The 25004-nt window shown below is 38.0% G+C and overlaps 1 protein-coding gene across 1 annotated transcript; it reads right to left on the bottom strand.

The window, feature by feature from the left end:
• Nucleotides 1–16175: 16175 nt before the first annotated feature.
• Nucleotides 16176–17248, bottom strand: LOC112786410 (uncharacterized). Its single transcript, XM_025829789.1, has 4 exons — nucleotides 16969–17248; nucleotides 16727–16887; nucleotides 16494–16641; nucleotides 16176–16387 (listed from the first exon to the last, which is right to left on the bottom strand). The coding sequence occupies exons 1-4, from the start codon at nucleotides 17246–17248 to the stop codon at nucleotides 16176–16178; spliced, it is 801 nt and encodes a 266-aa protein (XP_025685574.1).
• Nucleotides 17249–25004: the final 7756 nt, after the last annotated feature.

The raw sequence follows: 25004 nt of genomic DNA on the forward strand, positions 1-25004 counted from the left end.
AAACACACCAAAATCTGAAATAGATACCCCACCAAGACATACTCCTCTGCAGCAGATTTATCAACGTTTTCCCTTAGCCATTCTTCTAGTTCGTCACTTGATATTTCATATCTCTCACTACATTCATAAAAGAATATGTTAACAAAAATAATTACGATGATAGACGGTAATATAGCTTACGAGGTACTGTACCCATCAAAGTATTGATCTTCTTCAGGAGGTGAATCCTCCACAACAACTTTTTTCTTTTTTGGTTGTGTTCTGGGTGGAAAAAAAAGAGTACCAATTAGAAATAAAAAATTAATTTTATCACAGAATATTATCCAAAGAAGTGCTTACTTTTTTGGTGATGTTTTTGTCTTTTTCTTTTTCTTTTCCTTCTCCACCGGTGATGATTCTTCGCTCCTATAAGTTAATAAGAGACACTTCAGTTAATACACGAAATCTTTATAATGAAGCCAAAAGAAAGGAGTAATAATTTCAGGATATTACTCATCACTTGATTCAGATTCAGATTCTGAATCAGAATCTGACTCCTCTTGACTCTTCTTTCTTTTTCTGGAGTCCATTCTGGAAGGCAAACAATCATTATTTAGAACGTACTAAAAAATACACCCAAATGAATGCACAAGATACACCCAACTGAATATACAATATACACCCAACGCAACAAACGAAACACACCCAGCTTAATAAACTACATACACCCAACGTGATCAACAAAATACACCCAACTCGAAAAAGAAATTACACCCAAGTATGGTACTTACTTTTTCCCCTTTTTGCTGCGGTGTTTTCTTCTTGAATCCTCTGAGTCTTCTTGAGTCTCAGACTCAGAGGTAGAAGTGTCACTGTCAGTAGTTGTTTCTGTCTCCGAAAACGATGTTGAACTCGCCTTCCTTTTTTTGTTTTTTGATTTCTTGTTTTTTTTCTTTTTTTTCTTTTTTTTTTTCATTTTTTCTCTTGCTCTTGTCTCCGCCATCTTCACAATCCCCTGAAACATTAGATATTTTAGCTAGCAGCATTCAGGTAAATAAAATACAACCAACATATTAGGTTTACTTACCAAAATTTTCTCTCTTTCTGCAGTCATTCTTTTCACCAACTGCTCCTTAGTCCAGTTGGCAATCCAGGGCTTTGGTGGTCTTTCAGCCCTCTTCTTGCCTTTGTTTTTTGAAAGATGAAAGTAAATTATCATCAGGGCGAAGAGGCAGCCATCAATTGTCTTCTTCTTTTTCTCCTTGTAGTCTGTGATGCCCTTGACCATGAAGGTCAAAACATCCCCCCCCCCCCCAGTTTCTCTCCGATATGCCGTCCATCTTAAAAATTGGGGCCAAGTGCACAGGCGATATTTTGTTTATCGTTGTTGGCAAAAGGAACACCATCTGTATATAGAGGATGAATATCCTCTTGAACATCAGGCGTTCCTCTTCGTTGCCAACGCCGATTTCCATCATCTCATCGGTAAGACTTTTGAGGGTCTTACCCTGGAATCTTCTAAAAATTATTTTGTCATCATCAGAAAGTTTTTTATACTCAACTTTCTCAGGAAATAGATCTCCTACAAAACGGAAAACAAAAAAGTATCCAAGTCGGTTCAAATACACCCAATCATCAACTTAAATACACCCAAGCATCAACTTAATATACACCTATAATTTTAAGCTAGTTACCTGTTGCATTGATGCCAAGCGCATCACCTATTGTTTTTTGTGTTATTTTGAAAGAACCATATCCTGTTTTCAGTCTGTTCTCCCCAAGTTTGAAGTTGTTTGCCAGCTCCCTTAACAGTTGGTGATCCACCCTTAGTGGTGGGATGTGCATCAACCCACCGAATCCGAGATCCCTCACAATCGCCTTCTTCTCCTCACTCATGTTTCTGAATTTATCACTTAGAAGATGTGTGGCACACTTAAGGTCTTTTGTTTGGTTTCTTGCTGCCATTCTCTCTGAAACGAAAAATACACCCAAAGATATCAGTAAGATACACCCATATATATGAGTCAGATACACCCATTAATAACAGTAAGATACACCCATTAATAACAGTGAGATACACCCATAGATATGATTCAGATACATCCATATATATATCAGTCATATATCACTCAAACATGCTTCAATATCAAGCAACATTACAATGTCAAGCAGTATATACCCCTCAATCTACGGAATATACCCCCAAAAATCAGTTACCAGAAGATCTAGAACAACAAGAATAACAGGAGAACTTAGAACAACAACGTAGAAGAACAGTGTAACAAAGAAGAAAGAATAACAGTAAACCCTAGAACAACGACGTAGAAGAAAAGTAAAACCTAGTTCGTAATCTGAAAAATATACAGGAATCTTAATGAACTTACCTTGAGTATTGTTGCTTTGTTTTCTCTTCAGATTCTTGATGGAGAGTTTGATGGTGTGTTGATGGAGGTTTCGAAGGTTAGCGACGACTTGTATATTTTGAACTTCGATTTTCGCTCGAAAACGGAAGGGTTGCTTTGTATTCGAATCGGTTTGAGAAGTGGAAGAAGTGGAAGAGTCTGCCATTACTCCTAGGATACGTAACCGTTTGAGTGTTGAGCGCGTGAACATAATGCTCCATGTAATCCCTTTTCATGCGCGTGAATTGTATTTGGGCTGGGCCAACTTGTAAACTTGTAAGCTTGTATGTGTAGCAGGCCCGTTTATTTATTTAGATTTATAATTAAATTTAATATAATTATTGCAAGTTTCTATAATTAATAGTAACATGTTTTATAATGTTTTGTGATCTCCCACAATTAAATTCAGATCGAAATAAGGAATAAATCATCATTCTCACTCACCATATTCTTCCTCTATTTTCTAAAATTGGCTATATAACATTTTATTAACTAAAAGTTAATTTTCTCTGTTTTTTCATAAAATAATATAACACTCAATTAAAAGCTACTTGCCACTCGGATATGGCTAAGGTGTATTATGTATTTGGTTACAATTGATATAAATGGCTCTTTTAGGCCTTCACACCTAACATAAGATACAACAAACACTACACCCACTAATTTTCCCCCTGAATATAGTGGCTACAACAACAATTTGCAAGAATTGTTCAAAGAACCAAACAAATTGTATGAAAATTATAGGTCAAAATAGTAGAGCTCTCTTGATTATCATTTCCTTTAACATTATGGATTTATGGTACACATCTAGAATAAGAGAATAAAAAATTCTGGTTGAAAACAAATTCAAAAATATATGATAAATGATATTTAATTTGTATGCCTGAATAATATATTTAATAGATTTACGTTGGGCACTATTAGAGTCAGTTTGAATTGGTTTTTAAAAAAAATATTTTTTTTCTATCTTTTTAAAAAAGATCTTTGTTTTAACAGACAAAAAATTATTTTATATTTGCATAAAATTTTTAAAAAAAAAATTTAAGTATTAAAAATGTCTTTTACTTCTATTTTTTTTAAAGTAAGGTATTGTTAGTTTTTAGAAAAAATAAATAATTTTTTTTAATAAAAATAATTTTTTTTAAAGACGTATCCAAATAGTTTTAAATTAAATAAAAATACTTTATTTAAAAAAAATACTTTTTTCATTAAAAAAATAAATTCAAACTAGCACTTATTCTAATTTAGAATGCAACTATGATTACCAAAAACATAAAATAATCAACTGGGTTTTTTAAGTTTTTTCCACCGAAAAAAAGTAGACATTTTAAAAGTAGTAGCCCAATACAAACATTGGACTTTCTAAATATTATATAAAGCCAACCTATTTCATAATTTCTAATAACTTTTAAGGACAAACAACTACAAATCTTTATACATAAGAATAGAGACACAGCCTTGTCCAACAAAAAAAAATCCTGTCCAAAAAAAAAGGGAGAGAGACACGGGCATTATACTAGAATATATACTAGAATATATATTAGTCTATGTTTTAAATTTCTCTTTTTCTTTAAAAACATATTAAGATAATGTATTAAGAATTGAGCTGAAGTGATCGGTTCAAATCGAAATAATTGAAAATCGGTTATCAAACCATCTTGGTTTAGAAAAAATTAGTTGCGAGGGAATCAATGAAATTAGTTAAAAATTGATTAACATATATGAATTTTTTAAATCTCAAAACTTTTAATTTTCTAATTTACTAATCAATGATCAGTCAAATTTAAAAAAGCCTAATTTAAATGAACTACTACTGCCGCTATGATGAAGCTTCCGAGGGGAAAATGGTATAGAAATCACGAAAGGAAATAAAAGTAGCTCCCTTGGAAAGGAGCAGCCATAATTGGAGGAAAAAAATTTAGGGCAAATGGCCTGAATAAGCCCAATGGATTTCAATATTTCGTGAATGTCTCAAATTAAAAAATACAATGTTTATATAAATCGAATGGAGTCAATTCGAATTAATGAAAAACGTAGTAAATCGAATCCATTAGATTCGAATTAAGTGAAAAACGAACTTGAATGAAAATCGAATCAAATAAATTCGAATTATGTTTCTGGTTAAAATGTTAATAAATCGAATTTAGTGAATTCGATTTTCAAATACATGTAAATCGAATTAAAAAGATTCGATTTAGCCAACGGATTACAAGCACAACGTAAATCGAAACCATTTGATTTGATTTGATGGTTTTGTAAATCAAACTTACTTGTTTCGATTTACATGTACTTATCGTCGAGCATAATTCGAATCTAATTGATTCGATTTTCTTGGATCTTTGCAATATAAACAAATCAAAGTCAGTTGATTCGAACTAAGAAACCTCATACCCCACCCACAACTCCACCACCCAAATCCGAAAATCTCTTTGAAAGCAACCCGGGAACAACTGAATCTGCACGCATGGAAGACGATCCGAATCGTCTGTATCGACTAGATGGAGTCGCGCATATTGCTGGTGCCGTTCACTACGAGGTTAGTGTTTTTTAGTATTTAATTTTTTTTTTTAAAATAAATTAGTAGTTGGTTAGAACCGTGAGTTTGAGATTTTTAAAATAAATTCAAAAACAGATATTTGAATTTAGTTCATGTCAGATTTAGTGAGTCATTAACTATAGAATATGGTTAGCTGTAGATTCATGAACAGGGGTAACTATAGGTTTTTATGTGTGTTAATAGAAAGAACATGTTTTTATCTCATATTAATTGTTTTTGTTACGTTGAAGAATTGGATCGTGATTAATGTAGTGGTTAACATTTTTATCTATAAAAGATTGGTAGGGATTTATTGTAAAAATATTTTCAAAGTATTTGCATGCAATGTCTGCGGTAGCTAGAAATTTTGATCCATCGAGCAGTTTTTCGGTGACGAATGTGAGAAGAAATTTTCTATTCTTTTGCAGCCCCATCGATGCATCAGCAGCATGAGACGGCAGCACGGTATGATGTTGGATGATAGGATCGTTCCTTACTTGCAGATGGCTGGTCTGTACTATCTTGCAAGACTGAACGAGAGTTGGTTTCGGTAGGACGAGCTGTTGGTCAGCGCCTTCGTAGAGAGATGGCGCCCTGAGACGCATACATTTCACATGCCATTTGAGGAGTGCACGATAACCCTACAGGATGTAGCGTACCACCTTGGTCTCCCGATAGACGGTCAGTATGTTAGCGGATGCCTGACAGACTTTCCACGATATATAGCGGGTGGCCGGCCACCATGGGTGTGGTTTGAGGAGCTGCTGGGTGTATTGCCTCCTGCGAACTGCATCGACAAGTTCACAATGAAGTGCACATGGTTTGAGGAGACGTTTAGTGAGCTTCCACATGGGGCAGATGAGGAGACGGTTAGGAGATATGTTCGTGCGTACATCATGATGCTCCTATCGACGCAGCTGTTTGGGGACAAGTTAGATACCCGCCTCCACATCTGATGGCTGTCGTACGTCGCCAGGTTAGAGGACATGGGTCAGTACAGTTGGGGGTCTACTGCATTGTCATGGCTATACAGGTGCATGTGCCGTTTGGCGAACAGAAATGTCGTCAAGTTGGCTGGTTGGTGCGAAATTTATAACCCACAAACTAACCGGCAAGTGCACCGGGTCGTACCAAGTAATACCTCAGGTGAGTGAGGGTCGATCCCACGAGGATTGGTGGATCAAGCAACAATGGTTGAGTGATTGGCTTAGTCAGACAAACAGAAAAAAGTGTTTTAGTATTCAAAAGTATTAAACAGTAATTCAGAAATTAAAACAGCAAGCAGTAAATTGATGAGAATAATATATGGAGAAACAGTTAAGGCTTCAGAGATATCTATTTTCTGAATTGACTTTTCTTACTAACTATTTTAATCATACAAGATTCAATTCATGGCAAACTATAGATGACTAAGCCCTAATTCCTTAGACCTTCTTAGTCTACTCTAACTTTCATCAACCGCCAATTCCTTGGTCACTTAATTCCAATTAGAGGATGAAGTTCAATTCTAGTTTATATGCCACAAAAATCTTAATTACCCAAATATAAGAGGATTATATGTCACGTATCCCGTTAAGTCCAGATAATTAAAAATTTAAGAGAATATGTTTTCAAGTTGTTGTTCAAGTAAAGAGATTTTCCAAGTTATACAAGAACTCAATTAGAATCAAGGTCATACTTCCGTTCCACCCAAATTCATAAAATAAAGAACGAAAATAATTCTTAAATAATAAATCAGTACATGAATTAAAATAGAAAAGTAATAGTATCAATCCATACAATAGACAGAGCTCCTAACCTTAACAGTGGAGGTTTAGTTGCTCATGATGCAGAGAGAAAAACTAGGATTCGTAAAACTATAAAGTACGAAATGAGGTAGAAGAGAAGAGAGAGCCCGAAGGGCTGATTCTTTTCCCTTTTATATCAAGTCCTAATTAATGTAAAATATAATTTCTAAAACTAAATAATATATTTTCCTATTTTTAAATAAAATAAAGTTTAATCAGAATTAAAATATAACTTTCGTGCATCTTCAATTGATGAATGGGGACCACTAGCTTCATAGGAATGCACGCCTAACTTGGCATGGAGCTGCGCCTTACTTGAGGGGTGTAGTGAGGGCTGGCCATCCATACTCATATGTTGCGCCTAACTTAAGGATTCATGCGCCTTACTTGATCATGGCTGTATGGATTGGAGTTTAAGTGAGTGATGTTGTGCCTAACTCAAACCTTGGTGCGCCTTACTTGGAGTCACGCTAATTGTTGCGTTTTGTTGTTGCTGCATTGCGCCTAACTTGGAATGTGGCCAAATCTTTGTGCGTGCTTATAATTGTCTTGCGCCTAACTTGAGAAATCTCAAGTTAGGCACAGCCTTGGCAGCGTGATTGGAGAAGAAGTGTGGACTATTATATATCGTTGGAAAGCTCTGAAAGTTAGCTTTCCAACGCCACTAGAATCATGTCCATTGGACCTCTGTAGCTCAAGATATTCAGGTTTGAATGCAGAGAGGTCATGGTTGACAGCATCATTCATCGTCTTCTCTTTTTCTGCGGAAACTCCATTGAATCCAGTCGAATGCTACCTAAAATAAATAGAATTGTACACGACTCAAAGTAGCATCTATAGTGGCTAAAAGATAATTAATTCTTGATTAAACTCAACAAATTGAATGCAAATTCACTAGGAAAAGATAGGGAAGATGCTCACGCATCACAACACCAAACTTGAATTGTTGCTTGTCCTTAAGCAACCAAAGCTAATACAAGATTAAGACGTAAATTTGCATGAGAAGTGAGAGTTCAGTTATGCTTGTGTCTCTTCTTAAAGTGGGATTTATCTCTTGCAATTCTGAACAGTTTTGGCATCTCACTCTCCTTTGAATCAGAGGAACGTCAATGTCATTCGGAATTAGAATCCGGATAATATTATGAATTCTCTAGTATTTTATACTTCAGTTTAATCCTTGAACACAGCAAATTTCCTTTAATTCTCTTTTCTTGGGTGCTTTGCACCCTGAGCCTAGCTGTGACTTTAAATGTTTTGTCTTAAGCTTTACTTGACACAAAAATACCACAAGCACTTAACTGGGGAACTCTCTTTAAGTTCTGATTTTTCTTTCAGTTACTCTCAGATAGTGATGCTCAAAGCCTTGGGCATACTTTGCTAAATGCACTTGATCTTGACTCTTAGTGCTCTGTCTCAAGGATTACTTGACACAATTACACCACAAGCATATGACTAGGAGAACAACTCTTTGAGCTTTTAATCATGTCAGATATTCCCAGTCATTGATGCTCAGAGCCTTGGACCTTGCTTTTATTTCTCTTTTGCTGTTTCTTTTACTTCAAGGATTAAGCTTTTGTTTACTTCAGAAAATTCATAATAGTTCTCTAAATTTCTGTTCCTTATACATCAACATCCTTTGATTCAAATTCAAATATGCATTGTTCATGTCATGCATTCAGAATCACAAATAATACCACCGCATTTAAGTAAATAAGATTACTCTTAAATATAAACTCAATTTCTCATGCAATACATCACTTCTTTTTCTTTTGAATTCAAGCTCAGTGAGCAATACATGAGAAAAAAAAATTTTAACTAAAAGCAAATGACAGAATGAAACTAAATCTAAGAACTGAAAGTACTAAAGATCATGCAGGCAATCAAAGCAACAGAAAACAAAAGACAACAAAATAAGAACGAAAGAGAAATAGAATGAAAGGAACTCAACCACCTCAGTTATACTGGTGGCCATCTCATTCCTCCATGAAGAACATTCATCTCCCTTTGGTGCTATTAAAATAAACAGAAAAGGCCAAAAGTGAAGCGACAACACCAAACTTAAAACTTTGCTTGTCCTCAAGCAAAGAAAATCTGAAAACAGGGTGTCAAAAATTCTTTTTAATTGCTCCTGTTCCTGTTCTAATCATTTGCATGACCAAAACACATGTAAAACAAGAAAAATTCTAAAAAATTTAGATAAAGTAATTTAAAACCAAAACTAAAATAACTATAATGCTAAAATCAAAATAACTATAAAATTAAAGCCAAAGCAACTGCAAAACCAAAGATACTAGTAGTTGGGTTGCCTCCTAACAAGCGCTTCTTTAATGTCACTAGCTTGACACTTGATTGTTGAATTTTATTCTTCTTTTTCTATGTGTGAGGGTGGAAAGTTCTCTAATTCACTGGAGTATGAACTCCTATGATTGATTCCCTCACTTTCTTCCATAGGATCTTGCATTATATCTCTTGGGAAGAAATTTGCTTGATCCTCTTCCTGGGGATTGATAATCAACTGCACATATTTCTCTACATTTTTGACACTCGTCCTTATATCATGTATGAATTCTTTCATGAGAAGCTCAATAGATGATGGTTCTTGATATGAATAAGAAGGAGATGATGGTTCTTGATAAGAGTAAAAAGAGGATGGTTCTTGGTATGAATAGGGAGATGGTGGCTCTTGATATGGGTAGAAAGATGATGGTTCTTGATATGGATAGAGAGGTGGTGGTTCTTAGTATGAATAGAGAGATGGTGGCTCTTGGTATGAATATGGAGATGGTGGTTCTTGATAGTTGGAACATGGAGCACTGAAGTTTCTTTGGTTTTGACTTTGCCAACCAAAATTTGGGTAGTTCCTCCATCCACAATAATAAGAATCACTCCCTGGGTGTGAATAGTAACCCATGTGATCTCTCTCCATTATTTTTTCTTAGCACAAAACACCAAATAGAATTAAACGTACCATGTGGAAAACAGGCAAGTAAAGAAGAAAGAATAGTAAGAAAATTTTTTTGTTTAAATTATATATATATATATATATATATATATATATATATATATATATATATATATATATATACAAAAGAAATAAAATAAAGAAAAACAAAAATAAAAAATAAAAACGAAAATAAAATAAAACATAAAGAAAAACAAAAATAAAAGAAGAAAAATAAATAAAATAAAAAAAAGGAATGCAAGTTTTTTTTTAGACAAATTAAAATTGAATTAAATGATAAGGTAAAAAGAAAAAAAAAGGGACGCATGGGAAAAGGGGGAAAAACGGAACTAGATGACAAGTAAAAAAAAACAAAAAGAAAATAATAGAAAAAAATAAAAAATAAAAATAGAATTTATTAATAGAAGAAAATTAATTGAAAAAGAAAAATTATCAAACGCACACAGGATGTCAAACCAGTATTGAAACTCGACCTCCGTCTTCGCATATACAGCATTCACTAATAGCCTCCTTGCATCCTTTCCCTTGAAAGTCAGGGCAAAATTAGCCGCCACGTGACGGATGCAGAACGCCCTATATGTAGTAGATGGAAGCCATCCGCCATCAGGAGCCTCCAACGCAGCCTTTATCCCGTTGTGCCTATCTGATATGACAAGTATACCCGATTGAGGCGTCACGTGAGTCCGAAGGTGAGACAGAAAGAATGACCACGACTCTGCATTTTCACCTTCCACAAGTGCAAAAGCAATAGGGATACTGTTGGAGTTGCCATCCTGTACAATCGCGATAAGCAGTGTACCACCGTATTTGCCGTACAGGTGGGTACCATCCACACTGACCAACGACTTGCAATGTCGAAATGCCTCAACACAGGGTGGGAATGTCCAAAACAGACGATGGAAATAAGCTGTAGAGTCATCCAGTTGCCCACCAACTCGAACAGGACTCGTCTTCAACACAGCTACACTACCTGGCATAGTGATCTGCAAGCCCAATACCCATCGTGGCAACTCATTGTACGAATCTTCTCAGTCACCTTAAATTTATGACAGGGCCTTCTGTTTGGCCATCCAAACCTTCCTGTACGTCGGTCTAAAGCCGAAGTGTGCTTCTGTGGCATTCTGCAGTACCTTGATCGACATGGCAGCATCTGCTCTGATCATGGGCAGTATGAAGGCCGGTATGACATGATAATCAAGCTTTCTGTGGTCACTAGAGATTGATGTGGCTAGACAAGTATGAGGACTATTGTACCGTTTTACCTCCTAAATACCTTTGTGCTGGTGGAGGCTGACCCGGATGAGCCATGCGCACTCCTGAACTCCTTGCACTTGCCATAGTACTTGCGGTGATCCGACTCCAATACCTTGTACTCAACCCCGCGGCGAATGCTATAGGTCTTCACGCTAAACACGACTTCTTCTTTATCCTGAAACTGCTGACCGAACTGAAATTCAGCTACACCTCCTGCATTTTGCGTGTCTCTTGCCCCGAAGCCAACAGGTACACAGGGAATCAGGGATCCTCCTGAGGTGCCATGGCATCCAAGTCCAGAGCTGAGAAGTGCGGCGGATACTGATTAGTACCTGAACTAGATGCTCCCCCACCCATAGGTGGAGTCGTCCGTGGTGTCTCATCGTCGTTATCATCAGCAATCGTTGTGAGCTCCACATCATCATCATCATCATCATCATCATCATCATCATCATGCAATGCATCCTCAACCCCATCGGGTGCTCTAACCTCTCCAAAAACCAGAAGAAACGGAGGAGAACTGGGCGCCGCGAAAGCACCCTCTCCCAACAGTCCAGCCTCACCAACTAATGCATCACAACTTCAATTCAGATTAACGGCAAAGGATGGTGAAGCCACTAAATCTGGCTCAGGTGCAATCACCGGCACTGCTGACGAGGATCCAACAGGCATGGCACTAGAGCTGGCTAGATGTCCTGTGGAGTGGAGATCCCTATTCGAACCTCCAAAACTAGATGCCATATCCACAAGCTTCACCAACAACTCCGGAGTCCTCACCTCAGGAAACTGGCGGCGACAATGAAACAGCACCTGCAAATCTTCGTCACTGCTAATAACGAATGAATCATACTTTACATCATCGCGTAACACGAAGATCGGAATTCTATAGAATAATTTCACTCGTTTCACGCCATGCAGTCCTAGTCTCTTGAGTATAGTATTCTTAAACTCATCAAAACTAGTCGAAAGTTTGAGAAAAACACTCAGCGGGTCCTTGTCAGTGAACTTAATTCCTGATCGCGTTTTCTTCTTAATTGACCCTCTATAGTGCACAAGAGCTACAAAACTCTCATCACTGACCATTGTGAATCTCACTCTTCTACAAAATTTCGTGTATGAGCTCGTTTTTATATACCTCATTGCTTTCTAAATCGAAACAATTAGTTTCAATTTACCATAACGTAGGTGCATGTGTAAATCAAATTTAATCGATTCGATTTATGTTCAATTATAAATCGAATCTATTTGTTTCAATTTAAGTTCATCCGTAAATCGAGCCCAATTGTTTCGATTTAGTAGGATAATATCAAATCGAATTGATTTGATTCGATTTTAGTTGAACTGCGCTTTTCACCTAATTCGAATCCAATGGATTCGATTTACTATGTGTTTCGCTAAATCGAATTGACTCAATTCGATTTATATAGAAATGTACTTAGGACTTTGACTTTGCATTTTTTGGTTTGGAACATTCACGAAATATTAGAAGCAATTTGATTTAATCAAGTCATTTGCCCAAAAATTTATAACGAACAGAATTTATTATTTTTTGTCAGTATTTTTATTTATTAATCTAATTTTTTTAATGTGATCATTTAATTATATATTTTTAGCTCATATGTTTAAATATTTTTTATTAATTATTAGTCAAAAATAATAAATTAACATTCATCTTATTGAAAAGGTATTGGCCACTTGGCAAGATTTAATAATTTTAAAAAAGAAAAGTATAAGTAGACAATAAAAATATTAAACAATGTGAATAATAGATATATCAGATATTTATTTTACTAATTATGCGGATAATTATTCTAATATTAAAATTTAGATAAATAATTTAAAAATGTAATATATTTTAATCTAATTAATAGTTATTCATATTTTTCAAAAAAATTATTAGTTATCTGACCTAAGTCTTTAACAAAACTCCACACAATACCCATACTTGGAGATGTGAGAACACCGGAAAGAACCCATGGCACGTGCATCTCCACATACAGTTGATGCCATATTATGAAGTGGGCAAGTGGCCCAATTCCAATCAAAGAAATCCATCAAATATATTTCAGTCACACAATTTTCAATTTTCATTTTGGATAATATAGGGTTCATGTTGAATTTGATTCTTGAAAATTTATTGACATAAGTTAAGTTAGCTTCTTCATTTTTTTTTTGAAATTTTATCGTTAAGTTTCATGTGGCACTTTAAAAATGTAATACGTGACATCTTTCCACACATATTATTAGTTGTTAATTATATGTCGGTTTTTTTATATAAAAAAAAAACAATTTGATTCATGTTAATATTTTGAGTAAGAGAATTAAAAAATTATTAAAATTTATTATTTTTTATCATCAATTAGCTATTAATGTTTAAAAGTATAAGATAAAGTATGTTATTGAATTACAAAATTAAAAAAAGGGATAAGTATTTTTTTCGTCCCCAAAGTCTGGGGTCGAAATCAAAATCGTCCCCGACCTTTTTTTGTTATTAAAATCATCCTCAACGTTACAAAACGTTATAAAATCGTCTTTTTTACCAATTTTTTTTATTACCAATTACCCTTTATTAAAAAATTATAAAATAAAATAAAAAAAAGAAAAGAAAGGCGGAGGGAGAAAGAGAATCGGAGAAGGGGGAAGGGAGAAAAGGGGGGGGGAGAAAGAGAGGGGGTGGGGGGAAAAAGAGAATTCGGGGGAGAGGGGAGGGAGGGCCTCAAGCTCCGCCGCTATCCGCGAGTTGTCGTTGCTCGGTGGCATCAGATCCGCGAATTTGTTTTCTTCTTCTGTGAGGGGAGGGGGCAGGGGAGAGGGGAGAAGGGAAAAGGGGAAGGACGAGGGGGTAGGGGAGAGGGGGGAGGGGGGACGGCACCGGCGAAGGGGGGAAAGGGTAAAGGATGCGGGGTGGGGGTGGGGGGAAGGGGAAAGGACGCGGGGTGGGGGTGGAGGAAGGGGTGTGGGGGAGGAGGAGTGGGAAGGGGAAAGGGGGGAGGGGATCGCCGCCGTTGGAGGAGCCGCGTCCTGTCGCCGCCATTGCGCCAGTCACCGCCGCGTTACTCAGGATCGTCGCCTTGCCACAGCCACCGTCCATCGCGCCGCACCACGCCACATTGCCATCAGGAACAGAGTGCGCACAGGGGAGGGAGACCGACGCGCCTTCGTCGCCGTTCCTCGCCACCTCCGCCTCTGCCTCGCAACCTCGCCGTTCCTCGTCGCCTCTGCCTCCGCCATCTGCATCTGCTTTCTTGCTTTCTTGTTTTTTTGCTTTCTGTTTCTGCTTTTTGGTTTGGTGTTGTTTTGTGTTGTTGCTGTTGTTTGGGGTTCTTGGTGTTGGTGTTGGTTGGTGGTGTTTGTGGTGGTGGTGGTGGTGGTGGTGGTAGTGGTGGTGGTGGTGGTGTTGATGGTATTATGTTGTTGCTGTTGCTTGATGTTCTTGGTGTTGGTGTTGGTTGGTGTTGGTAGTGGTGGTGGTGGTGGTGGTGGTGTTGATGGTGGTTGTGGTGGTAATGTTGGTGGCAGTGGAGGTGGTGGGGTGAGAAAGGTGAAGAGAAGAATGATGATGATGAGGGTATTTTGGTCCAAGAATTCGAAGAAGGATGATTTTAAAGCGTTTTTGAACGTTGAGGATGATTTTAATAAGAAAAAAAGGTCGGGAACGATTTTGATTACGACCCCAGACCTTGGGGACGAAAAAAGTACTTATCACTTTAAAAAAATAAATTAAAAAAAATTGAATTAAAAACTAAATAATAACTAAAAATAATTGTTAGGTAGTTCGTTGAACCGGTTGATGAGAAATTGTTGGAAGTGAGGATTAGGACCTGAATGCAGGAGCTGAGGCGAGGAATCGAGCCAGTATGTCGTTGGTTGGTTGGCGGGTGGGGCCACCTGCAAAACATTCCGATGGCAAAGTAAGAGTCCGTACAATGAGGCAGCTAATTAGGGTTGTAGGGACGTACCTTGGGAGAGGGGTAGGTCCCTCTCCTTTATCCCTATCTTCTCGGATGGGCCCTCCTCGTGCCAAGGCCCAACCCTTTAGAAGCTTCCACCAGATAGCAAGATCTGTTGAGGAGATCGGAGCACGTGTAGGGCATCACGCCATACGAATGAGGAGCGGGTTCGCTTGGTGGATCTTCAGCTGTTGGGCTGGGACAGAACGAGAGATCGATTTTTCGCTCCAGGCTTGGTGCTAGCCAACTTTGACAAGAGGTCGGCTCTGACGTTTCTCTCTTTGGGGACATGTTAGACAATCACTTCTCCAAAATTCCCACACAATTGCCTAGTTTTTTTTCAAATACTTCTTCAGCAACGGATCCCGAGCTTGGTACGTCTCGTTCACCTCGGCTGTTATCACCTGGGAGTTGCTGTTGATTTTAAGTTTTGCTACCCCGACCTCTTTCGCTAATATTAAGTCTCCAATCATGGCTTCATATTCTGCTTGGTTGTTTGAGATCGAAAACTCAAATTTAACGCACTGCTCGTAAGTCACCCCATCCGAGTTCTCCCCCGCTCCACCAAACACTTGGTTGGACTCTCCATCAATATGGAGCTTCCACCGTGTGCTCGGTGTCTTGGGTGAATCACCAACTTCCTCGACTAAAAAGTCGACCATTTCTTGGGCTTTGATGGTGTGATGGGATTCATATTGGATGTCATACTGGCCTACTGGGATAACTCTATTGCCCAGGACACCATTCGTCCCGCCAAGTCAGGTTTCTGCAATATCTGCTTTATCACTTGGTCAGTTCTCACAATGATCAGGTGCCCCTAAAAATACTACCTTAGCTTCTGGGAGGAGACTAACAAAGCGAAGTTCACTTTATTTAACCTTGTATACCTCACTTCCGCCCCTTGGAGTACCTTACTTACGAAGTACACGGGCTGTTGTTGTTTCCCTTCTTCTCGCACTAAGGCAGCAGCCAAAGCTTCTTCTGTCACCGAGAGGTACAAATACAAGGGCTCTCCTTCTCTTGGCTTTCCGAGCATAGGCGGTTCCGACAAATTCCTCTTGAATGGTTCAAAGCTTCATTACAAGATGGGCTCCACTCGAAATCCATCCCCTTTTTCATTAAGTTAAAGAAAGGCAACGCCTTGGCTGCTAATACCCTGAGGAAGCAGGATAGAGCTGTCAACCTTCCGGCTAACTTTTGCACATTCTTTACACTCTTGGGGCTCGCCATGCGAAGCACGACCTTACATTTATCCGGGTTAGATTCTACCCCCCCCCCCCGCGCGCGCGCGCGCGCTTTGAGTGATCATGAACCCCAGGAACTTCCCATGACAAAGGCACATTTCAGGAGATTTAACCTCATATTGTGTTTTCGAAGAGAGTCGAAGATGACTTCTAGGTCGGTTACCAGGGCATCCGGTTCTTCCGTTTTGACCAACATGTTGTCGACGTACACTTCTACCGACCTACCTATGTGGTCCTTGAAAACCTTGTTCATGAGCCTTTGGAAAGTGGCCTCTGCATTTTTTAGGTCAAACAGCATGACCGTGTAATAGTATTTCTCCCTAGCGTTATGAACAACATCTTCTCCTCGTCAAGTCAATGCATCGGGATCTGATTGTACCCAAAGTAAGCATCGCCATGAAACTAAAAAACTTGCATCCCGCCATTGCATCCACCAAGGCATCTATGTTAGAGAGTGGGAATGAGTCATTGGGGCAAGCCTTGTTAAGGTCCGAGTAGTCCATGCACATCATCCACTTCCCGTTTGCCTTATTCATGAGGACCACGTTTGAAAGCCAAGTAGAGTAATCTAACTCCCTAATGAAACCGGCTTCCAACAAGTTGGCCGTCTACTTGGCCATCTCGTTTGCTCTCTCCAAGAACATCTTCCTCTTTCTCTGCGGGATGGGCTTTGCTTCGGGTTTCACGGCCAAATGATGGGACATGAACTCTGGGTCTATTCTCGGCATGTCGGCTGAAGTCTCCGTTAGATCGAATGGCTTCAAGCAGAGGACCTTTCAGCTCATAGGGTAGGCTACGGTTCACAAACGTGAACTTGTCTTCTGTCTTCCCGACCTAAAATTTTTCTAGGTCACACTGGGGTTTCGGTCTCAGGTTCTCGTTAATCCTTGCATCTAGGTCCACCATGAACACGCCGGCTGCTTCCTGGGATCTCTTTCGGAGGGACAAGCTGGCGTTATCGCAAGTGACGACCATTTCCAAATAACCCCGAATTGTCCCTACCGACCCATCGTCCGCCATGAACATTATTGTTAGGAACTTCGTGTAAATGATCGCCAATAGGTCGTTGATGGTTCTCCTCCCGAGGATGATGTTGTATGTTGTGGAGTCTCTCAGGACTACGAACTCAGCCATTGCAGATTTTTAGCTTGCCCCAAAATCCACATAGATAGGCAGAATAACAGATTCGTCGGGCTTGATGTAGTTGTCACCTAATCCTACGACTCCGTGACGGTGATCCTTGAGATCGCTTTCCTTCAATCCCAGGGTGTCAAACACGTTTTAAAACATGATGTTTGAGTCTGCCCCTGTGTCGACTAAAATCTGCTTGACCAAGCCTGTCCCGATTCTCGCCATGATCACCATGGGCGGGTCCTCCGAGAGGTCATCACATCACCAATCTCTCGACCCAAATGATATTTTGGGAAACTCTCTAGGGAAAAGCCTCTCCCCTGCTGCCAAGGCAAGTATCTTGGCATCTTTCTTTGCTGCAGACTTCAACTTTGGCGAGGCGTCCCTGCCGACCACTACATTCACTACCACTTTAGGCATTGAGTTTGGGTTCTCTAGGGCCTTGCTTTGGCTTGACCACTCGGGCACGATCTTCTTCGGAACGCTCCTTTTCCTTCCTCCTTGGTTCCCAGATGAACTGCGAAAACTCACTCAGATTTCTTTCCCGGATAGCTTGTTCCAATGCATCATTCAAGTCGAAGCAATCCTGTGTCTTATGTCTAAATCCCTTGTGGTAGTCACAATAGAGGTTCTTGTTTCCTCCCATGCGGTCCTTTAACTGCCTTGGTTTAGGCAGAATGCCCATATCTACGACTTGCTGGAATACTTCTACTATCGGGGCAGTCAAAGGGTGTAATTTGTGAACTTTCCTATCCGGGAAAAAGGTTTGAAAGATCTCCCAGATGCTATTTCTCTCGGGGCATCCCTCGATTTCTCCTGCTCTTGCCGTTTGTTGGCGGCTACCACCTGACAGACCTCCTCGTCGTTTATATACTCTCTTACCACACTAGATTTCCTGCATTGTCCAAATAGGCTTGGTGGTCAAGTGTTTCCGAAAGTCCTCGTTCACTAGGGCATTAGTGAGGCACAAGCTGGCCACAGAATCTGTGAGACCGTCAATCTCTAAGCACTCATCGCTGAAACGATCTAGGTACTTTCTCGTGGACTTTCCAGCCATTGTGTTATCCCTAAGAGGTTGATCAAGTGCTTTGCCTTGGCGATGTAAGTAGTAAACTGGGCTAGAAACTTTAGAGAAATATCCAAGAAGGTGGTTATGGAACCTTGTGGGAGGAAATTGAACCAACGGATCGCCAGCCCAGCCAGGGTCACGAAAAATGCACGGCACCTGACCGTGCCTCCCACACCTTCTAGGTTCATCCTGACTTCGAAGGTCGTGATGTGCTCTTGTGGGTCTTTGGTACCATCATACATCATGTCTGTCGGCTTGTCAAAGTTCTTGGGTAGACGGACTTCGAGGATGGAAGAGTGGAAGGGAGTGGTGCCGATCACCACGAGATCCCGGCATTTCCTTTTTCGCTCCTCCTTTTGTTTCTGGCTTCTCGATTTGTCTCGGGAGTAGAAGGGTTGGGTATGCCCGTTGGTTTGGTCGCACCCGTAGTCCTCCTCCACCCTCCTCTCATGTTATCTTTCTCCCGATCTCCTCAACGGAGACCGGGTGCAGGAATGGCTGGGCCAGGCCTTTGCGCGTGAGCTGGTGTTTTGGCTAACCTCAGGATTGTAGCGGTCTTTCGCCGCCAACTTTCTTTTGAGGTTTTGAACCCTGTGTCTGAGTTCTTGCATGATCCAAAAATTATCGTTGCTTGTACCCCTAAATGGACACCTTTCAGGGGATTGCTCATGGGAGTGGCCATTGTCAAAAGGGGTTGGTCAGTGCCTTCGAGAGGTTCCTGTGCTCACCCTACTCATGAGGCGACTCCCTTGGCAGTCGTTGTCCCCATCTTCTCTTGGCTCGTCCTCTGGGTGGAGGAAAGCCTCCATCATCAATTCTAGGGGTGTTCAGATCCAAATTGGTCCAAAAAAAATCGCAAAACCGCACCGATTCAAACTAAAAACCAAAATAAACCGTTCAATTTTGGATGCTTTAGGATTTTTGATCAGTTTTATTGCGGTTCATTTTGGTTTGCGGTTCTAATCTGCACAATCGAACCAAACCGCATATAATGATGATGATGATGATGATGATGATGATGATGATGATGATAATACCCTTACTCAGTTACTCTACTCCCTTACCTTTCCCCACAGCACTGGTCACCTCATTCCCCTTTCCCACAAACATACACAAACCCTAATTTAAAGAAACCCTTCACTCTTCACTCTCACTCACTCTCAGTCGTCAGTCTCTCACCGTATCGTATCTCACACACACCTCACTCATTCTCATTCACTCTCACCGTCACATGCCGACGCCGTCCGCCGCCTCCTGTTCTCAACGATGCCATCTGCCGCCTCCTCTTTTCGGTGATGCTGCTGTCGCCTCCTCTTCTCGGTGACACTAATGCTGCATATTCTTCTCGGTATGTTTTTAATTGTTTTTGTTTAATTTTGTTTTGTTCTGGAGGGTAACGTTCTGGATTTTATTAAACTGTGTTAAATTTTGTATTGTACTGTTGTTCTTGTTATTTTTGACAATCTGTTCTTGTCATTAAAATTTGTTAAACTTTATATTAAAAAATATTTTGTTCTTGTTGTACTATTGTTCTTGTTATTTTTGAAAATATGATATTTTTATTAAAATTTGTTAAACTTTATATTAAATTAAATATTTTGTTCTTGTTGTATTATTGTTTTTGTTATTTTTGACAATCTGTTCTTGTCATTAAAATTTGTTAAACTTTATATTAAATTATTTTTGACAATATGATATTGTTATTAAAATTTATTAAACTTTGTATTAAATTATGTATTTTATTCTTGTTGATTGAATTCTTTTTTTTTATCTTTTGCAGATTTTATATTTGTTCAATTGATTAGCTTTCAATTTGAAAGTCAACAATGTCAGCTTCATATCCCGAGGTAATATTCTTATTTTGTAATGTGTATGCTGATAACATTTCAATATGTTAGTTAATTGAGAAAAATATTAAAATAACATAAATTGATTAACTATTCTTTGTTATCACATAATGTTCAAAGCAGTGAGCCAGAATTTACAAGCGCTACTCCGTCCACTTTTGAATCAATCAGATCTTCGAGACAGTTAGAGTCGATGCTGCCGTCATAGCCGTAGTCGCAGTCACAAACTCAGACGCAAACGCAGACGCAGCCACCATCACTGCCGCCGCTGCCACCACGCAGTGATCAGAATAATGAAGGAACTAGATCTAAGAGAAGGAGAGACAAAGCAAATGTTGCTGATGAGTCACCTAATCCTAGCCAGTCTGAGGAACCAGGTACAGGTAACACTAAAAAATCTGTTAGACCTAGATCTTGGACTTGGGAGTATTTTAAAAAAGATGAATATGGTCCCAAACCTAGGGCTATATGTAAGTGGTGTGGAGCATCTTATGTGGATGATTCACAAAAAAATGGTACTAGCAATCTTAAAAGTCACTTGTTGAGTCAGTGTAAAAAATTTCCAAAAGATTCACTTGATCCCACACAAAAAATACTTGTTATGCAGCAACTTAAAAAAGAAGAAGGAAATGAGCTGGGTAATTGTTTGACTACTGTATTATTTGATCCTGATTTATGTAGACAAGCTCTTGCTAGAATGATAATCGTAGATGAGTTGCCTTTTAGATTTGTTGAAGGAGAGGGATTTCGTTATTTCATGAGTGTTTTGCAGCCAAAACTCCATATTCTGGAGAGGATATCAGTTGCTAGAGATGGTTGGAACTTATTCATGAATGAAAAACATAAGTTGAAGAGTGTCTTTATAAACTCAAATCAAAGTGTGTGTTTGACCATTGATTTCTTATGTGGTAAGGTGAAAGAAGTATTCAATGACTTGTTTAACAGTTATAGGGTTGCTCTCAATAGTGATCAAGCACACCAATTTGCACAACACAGCCAAGATGTGAATATGAATGATAGTGCCTTTGATGATGTACGCTTTGCAGTAGTATTTGAAAATGATATACAAGAAAGTGAGAGTGTCAACACAAATGAAATGGATTTATATCTCATGGAGTCCTTAGAGAAGCCAGTTGATCCAAAGGAGTTTTGATATTTTAACTTGGTGTAAAGTGAGCTCTAACAATTACAAATATCCTGTTCTAAGTCAAATTGCAAGGGATATTTTAGCTATGCTTGTGTCAATGGTTGCTTCTGAATCCGTCTTTAGTACTGGAGGTAGAGTGCTTAATCAATATAGGAGCTCTCTTACTCCAAAAACTGTTGAAGCTTTTATTTGTGCACAAAATTGGTTTTGAGCCAATTCATTGCTAATTGACCTTGAAGAGTCTTTTGAAGAATTTGAAAAACTTGAGAAAGGTAATGTTCTTTATTATTATTATGTTTTATTTTATCTACATATATTGATTAACTTCACTACTTGATAATATGTTTAAGTTACTAATATTTATTTTATTATATTTTATTGTAGAACTTGAGCCAATTCCTCAACTAATAGATGAAGAAGACTCTAGTGATAAATCTGATTAGTGATCGATGCTTCACCTCTCAGCTTGGAGTTTTTTATGTTATATTTTTATTAAGATTTTGTAATGTTTTTAATTTTGTGTTGTTGAGACTTGTTTAGTTATTTTTATGTTGAAGAATTGTTATTTTATCAAGACTTGTTGAATATGTTGGATTGTTTGACACTTGGACATGTTGCTTTATAATGTTTTATGGGATTTACGTTTTGTTATTATATTGAATTGTTGGACAGGTTATTAACTTTATAAACTAAGTTATTATTTTTTATTGAAAAATTGCAGATCCAAACTTATCCAAACTGCTTGTAATCGGATCGGATCGGATCAGAATTCCAAAAAAGGTTAATCTAATCCAAACCGCACCGCACATAAATTAAGCGTTCGGATCAGATGACTTTTTTCCTTAAAACCGAACCAAACCGCAACGCAAACACCCCTAATCAACTCGCATAGGTCCTTACAGACGGTACTATTGTTCGGTACTTCATTGAATCGGTTGAGGATAGATCTTGGAAGTGAAGATTAGGACCTAAATGCGGAGCTGGGGTGAGGATCGAGCCAATATGTCATCGATTGGTCGGCGAGTGGGGCCACCTGCAAAGATGCTCTGATGCCAAAGTAAGAGTTCGTACGATGAAGAGGCTAATTAAGGTTGTAGTAACGTACTTTGGGAGAGGGGTAGGCCCCTCCTATTTATTCCTATCTTTTCGGGTGGGCCCTCCTTGTGCCAAGACCCAACCCTTTAGAAACTTCCACCAGATAGCAAGATCCATTGAGGATATTAGAGCACGTGCAGAGTGTCACGTCGTACGAATGAGGAGCGGGTCTACTTGGTGGACCTTCAACTTTTGGGCTGGGCCAGAACAATAGTAAATTTTGATGTCTTAGCATTTCACTATTTTGAATCAAATTAAGATGGCTTGTTCGAAAACCAAACTAACTATTATATCTTATATATCGTTCTAAATAGGGATGGCAACGGGTCCCCATAGGAGTGGGGACATACCCCCGCCCCCGGCCCCCGCCTCTAAAACATGTCTCAGTCCTCGTCCCATCCCCGCTACGAGTAAGTAGTAACAGAGACTTTGTATCCGCCGGAGACCGCGGTCTCCGTGGATTTTTGTAAAAAGTAATAAAAATCAAGAAAAAAAATAGAAAAAATAAAAAAATAAAGATAATCCTCAATTGTCATTACAAACATAATTTCCATAATCTTCAAAAACTTAAATAACAATAACCAACAAACATTTGATACCTAATTACATTAAAAAACAACCAAACATAATAACATATCCATAAATAACCAAATATATCCATAATCCATACACAACCAAACATAATTCATCACATTATAAAACATAATTCTCAAGCCTTCTTTCATCCTGTAATGGTAATGACAGTAAATTTCGATTTACTTAAATCCTACAGACATAAATTACATAAATCACAAACATAAGTCATGCAAATCAGAATCCAAACATAAATCATAATTAACCTAACTCAAAAAAATTATAACACAAACACATAAATTATATAAATTAGAATCAAAATCAGAAATGGTAACATAAACACACAAAATTACTTAAATCACATAATTCACAAAGCATTACATAAATCATAAAAAACAGAATCAGAATAAAAAACATAAATATAGTTAACCTAACTCAAATCAAAGTAAAAAAACAAAGAGTAAAATTTTGATGCTTCAAACCACAAACTAAAAATCAAAATCAAAATCACAAACTAAAATTTTTTGATGCTTCAATTAAAATCAGAATCACAAATGCTTCAAATCAAAGTAAAAAAAATTTAGAGTTCATAGAAGCTACTTATCGGAAGAAAGAGCAGAGGCTCAAAGATCGGTGAAAATTGGCGACGGCTGAGAAGCGGCGCAGAGGCTCGGACGCTCCGATGGTGAAGACTGAGAAGCAGGCAGAGGCTCGGACGCTCTGACGGCGAAGATGATGAGACTCACTACTGTTGTGACGTCAAGACTGAGAGGAGAAGATCTTAGCATTGTCGGTGAGGGACTGAAGGGTAGGAGGTGGCGGTCGGCAGTCGACAGTGATGAGTCCGTGAGAAGAGACGACTTAAGAGTATAGAGTCGAAGAGAGGAGAGGACAGAAAATAAGAGTGTGACACAGCGTGAATGACGACTAATTAGGATTTGCTCTCAACTCTCATATCTTTATATATATATATATATAATAGGCATTAATCTAAATAATATAATTTGTGAATTCTAGGTAACACATCATGCATGCCAACTTGCTAGTTGAGCGGTTATCTCAACATAAAGTTGAAAAATTGACATAACATTTCATCAACCGCACACAAGAATATAATAAACAAATATTATAATCTACTTGCATAGTAAGCAAAATTAATCATTTTTAACAAAATCAACCACATTGTTTGACTGATTTTAAGTAACTTTCTAAAAATTTAAGAAAAATTGACAAGCCCACATAATGAAATAAGACAAATATAAATGAGATACAACAAGAAGTTTTATTACTTTCTAGAGTAGAGAAAACATTCGAAATATATGAATTTTATTATTTTAATTTAAAAATAATTAAAATATTTTTTATTTTACTAAGTTTTTGAAATAAAAAAATTAATCTACTGAATAAGTAAATATTTTCATAAATTAATTACATGTTTTAAGAATTGTTTTAAGTAATAGTCTTTGAGATTAATTATTTATACCATAAATATTTTTGAGATTGAAAATATTGTACTATGTTAATTTTTATTCTCTTTTTTTTTTAAATTATTCGAATTTAATAAATTTTTTTGTTGGACTAGACGAGATGATGTTACTTTAGTTTTAATCCTAAATAGTAAATACTTAATGAAACGATGTCATTTAATTTTAATAATTATAATTTTTTTAAAAATAAGACATTTTATAGTTTATTAAAATTAAATAATGTCATTTTAATCAAGTGTTTAATATCAAAACTAAAATAACATTTATACGTCTATATATCAAATTTTTCCTAGTTTTACAAAAAGAAAATGAGAATTAACTTGGTGTGATTTTTCATTTTTACAATTTCGAAAACCTCTAGTGTAGTCAGCAATTTTGGGGTTTATCTTCTCTTAACAAATGGAGCAATTTTCAAGTTTTAGAAGGTTCTGCAGAACGCGGCTGAGAGTGGTGATCACGGAGAAGAGCTAATAGCGCGTGAACGGTGGGTCCCATGACATCTGTTTTTCCATTGATCCACGCGCCACAAATGGCGAGTACT

The sequence above is a fragment of the Arachis hypogaea genome, chromosome 20 (assembly GCF_003086295.3).
Source record: "Arachis hypogaea cultivar Tifrunner chromosome 20, arahy.Tifrunner.gnm2.J5K5, whole genome shotgun sequence".
Classification (NCBI taxonomy): domain Eukaryota; kingdom Viridiplantae; phylum Streptophyta; class Magnoliopsida; order Fabales; family Fabaceae; genus Arachis; species Arachis hypogaea.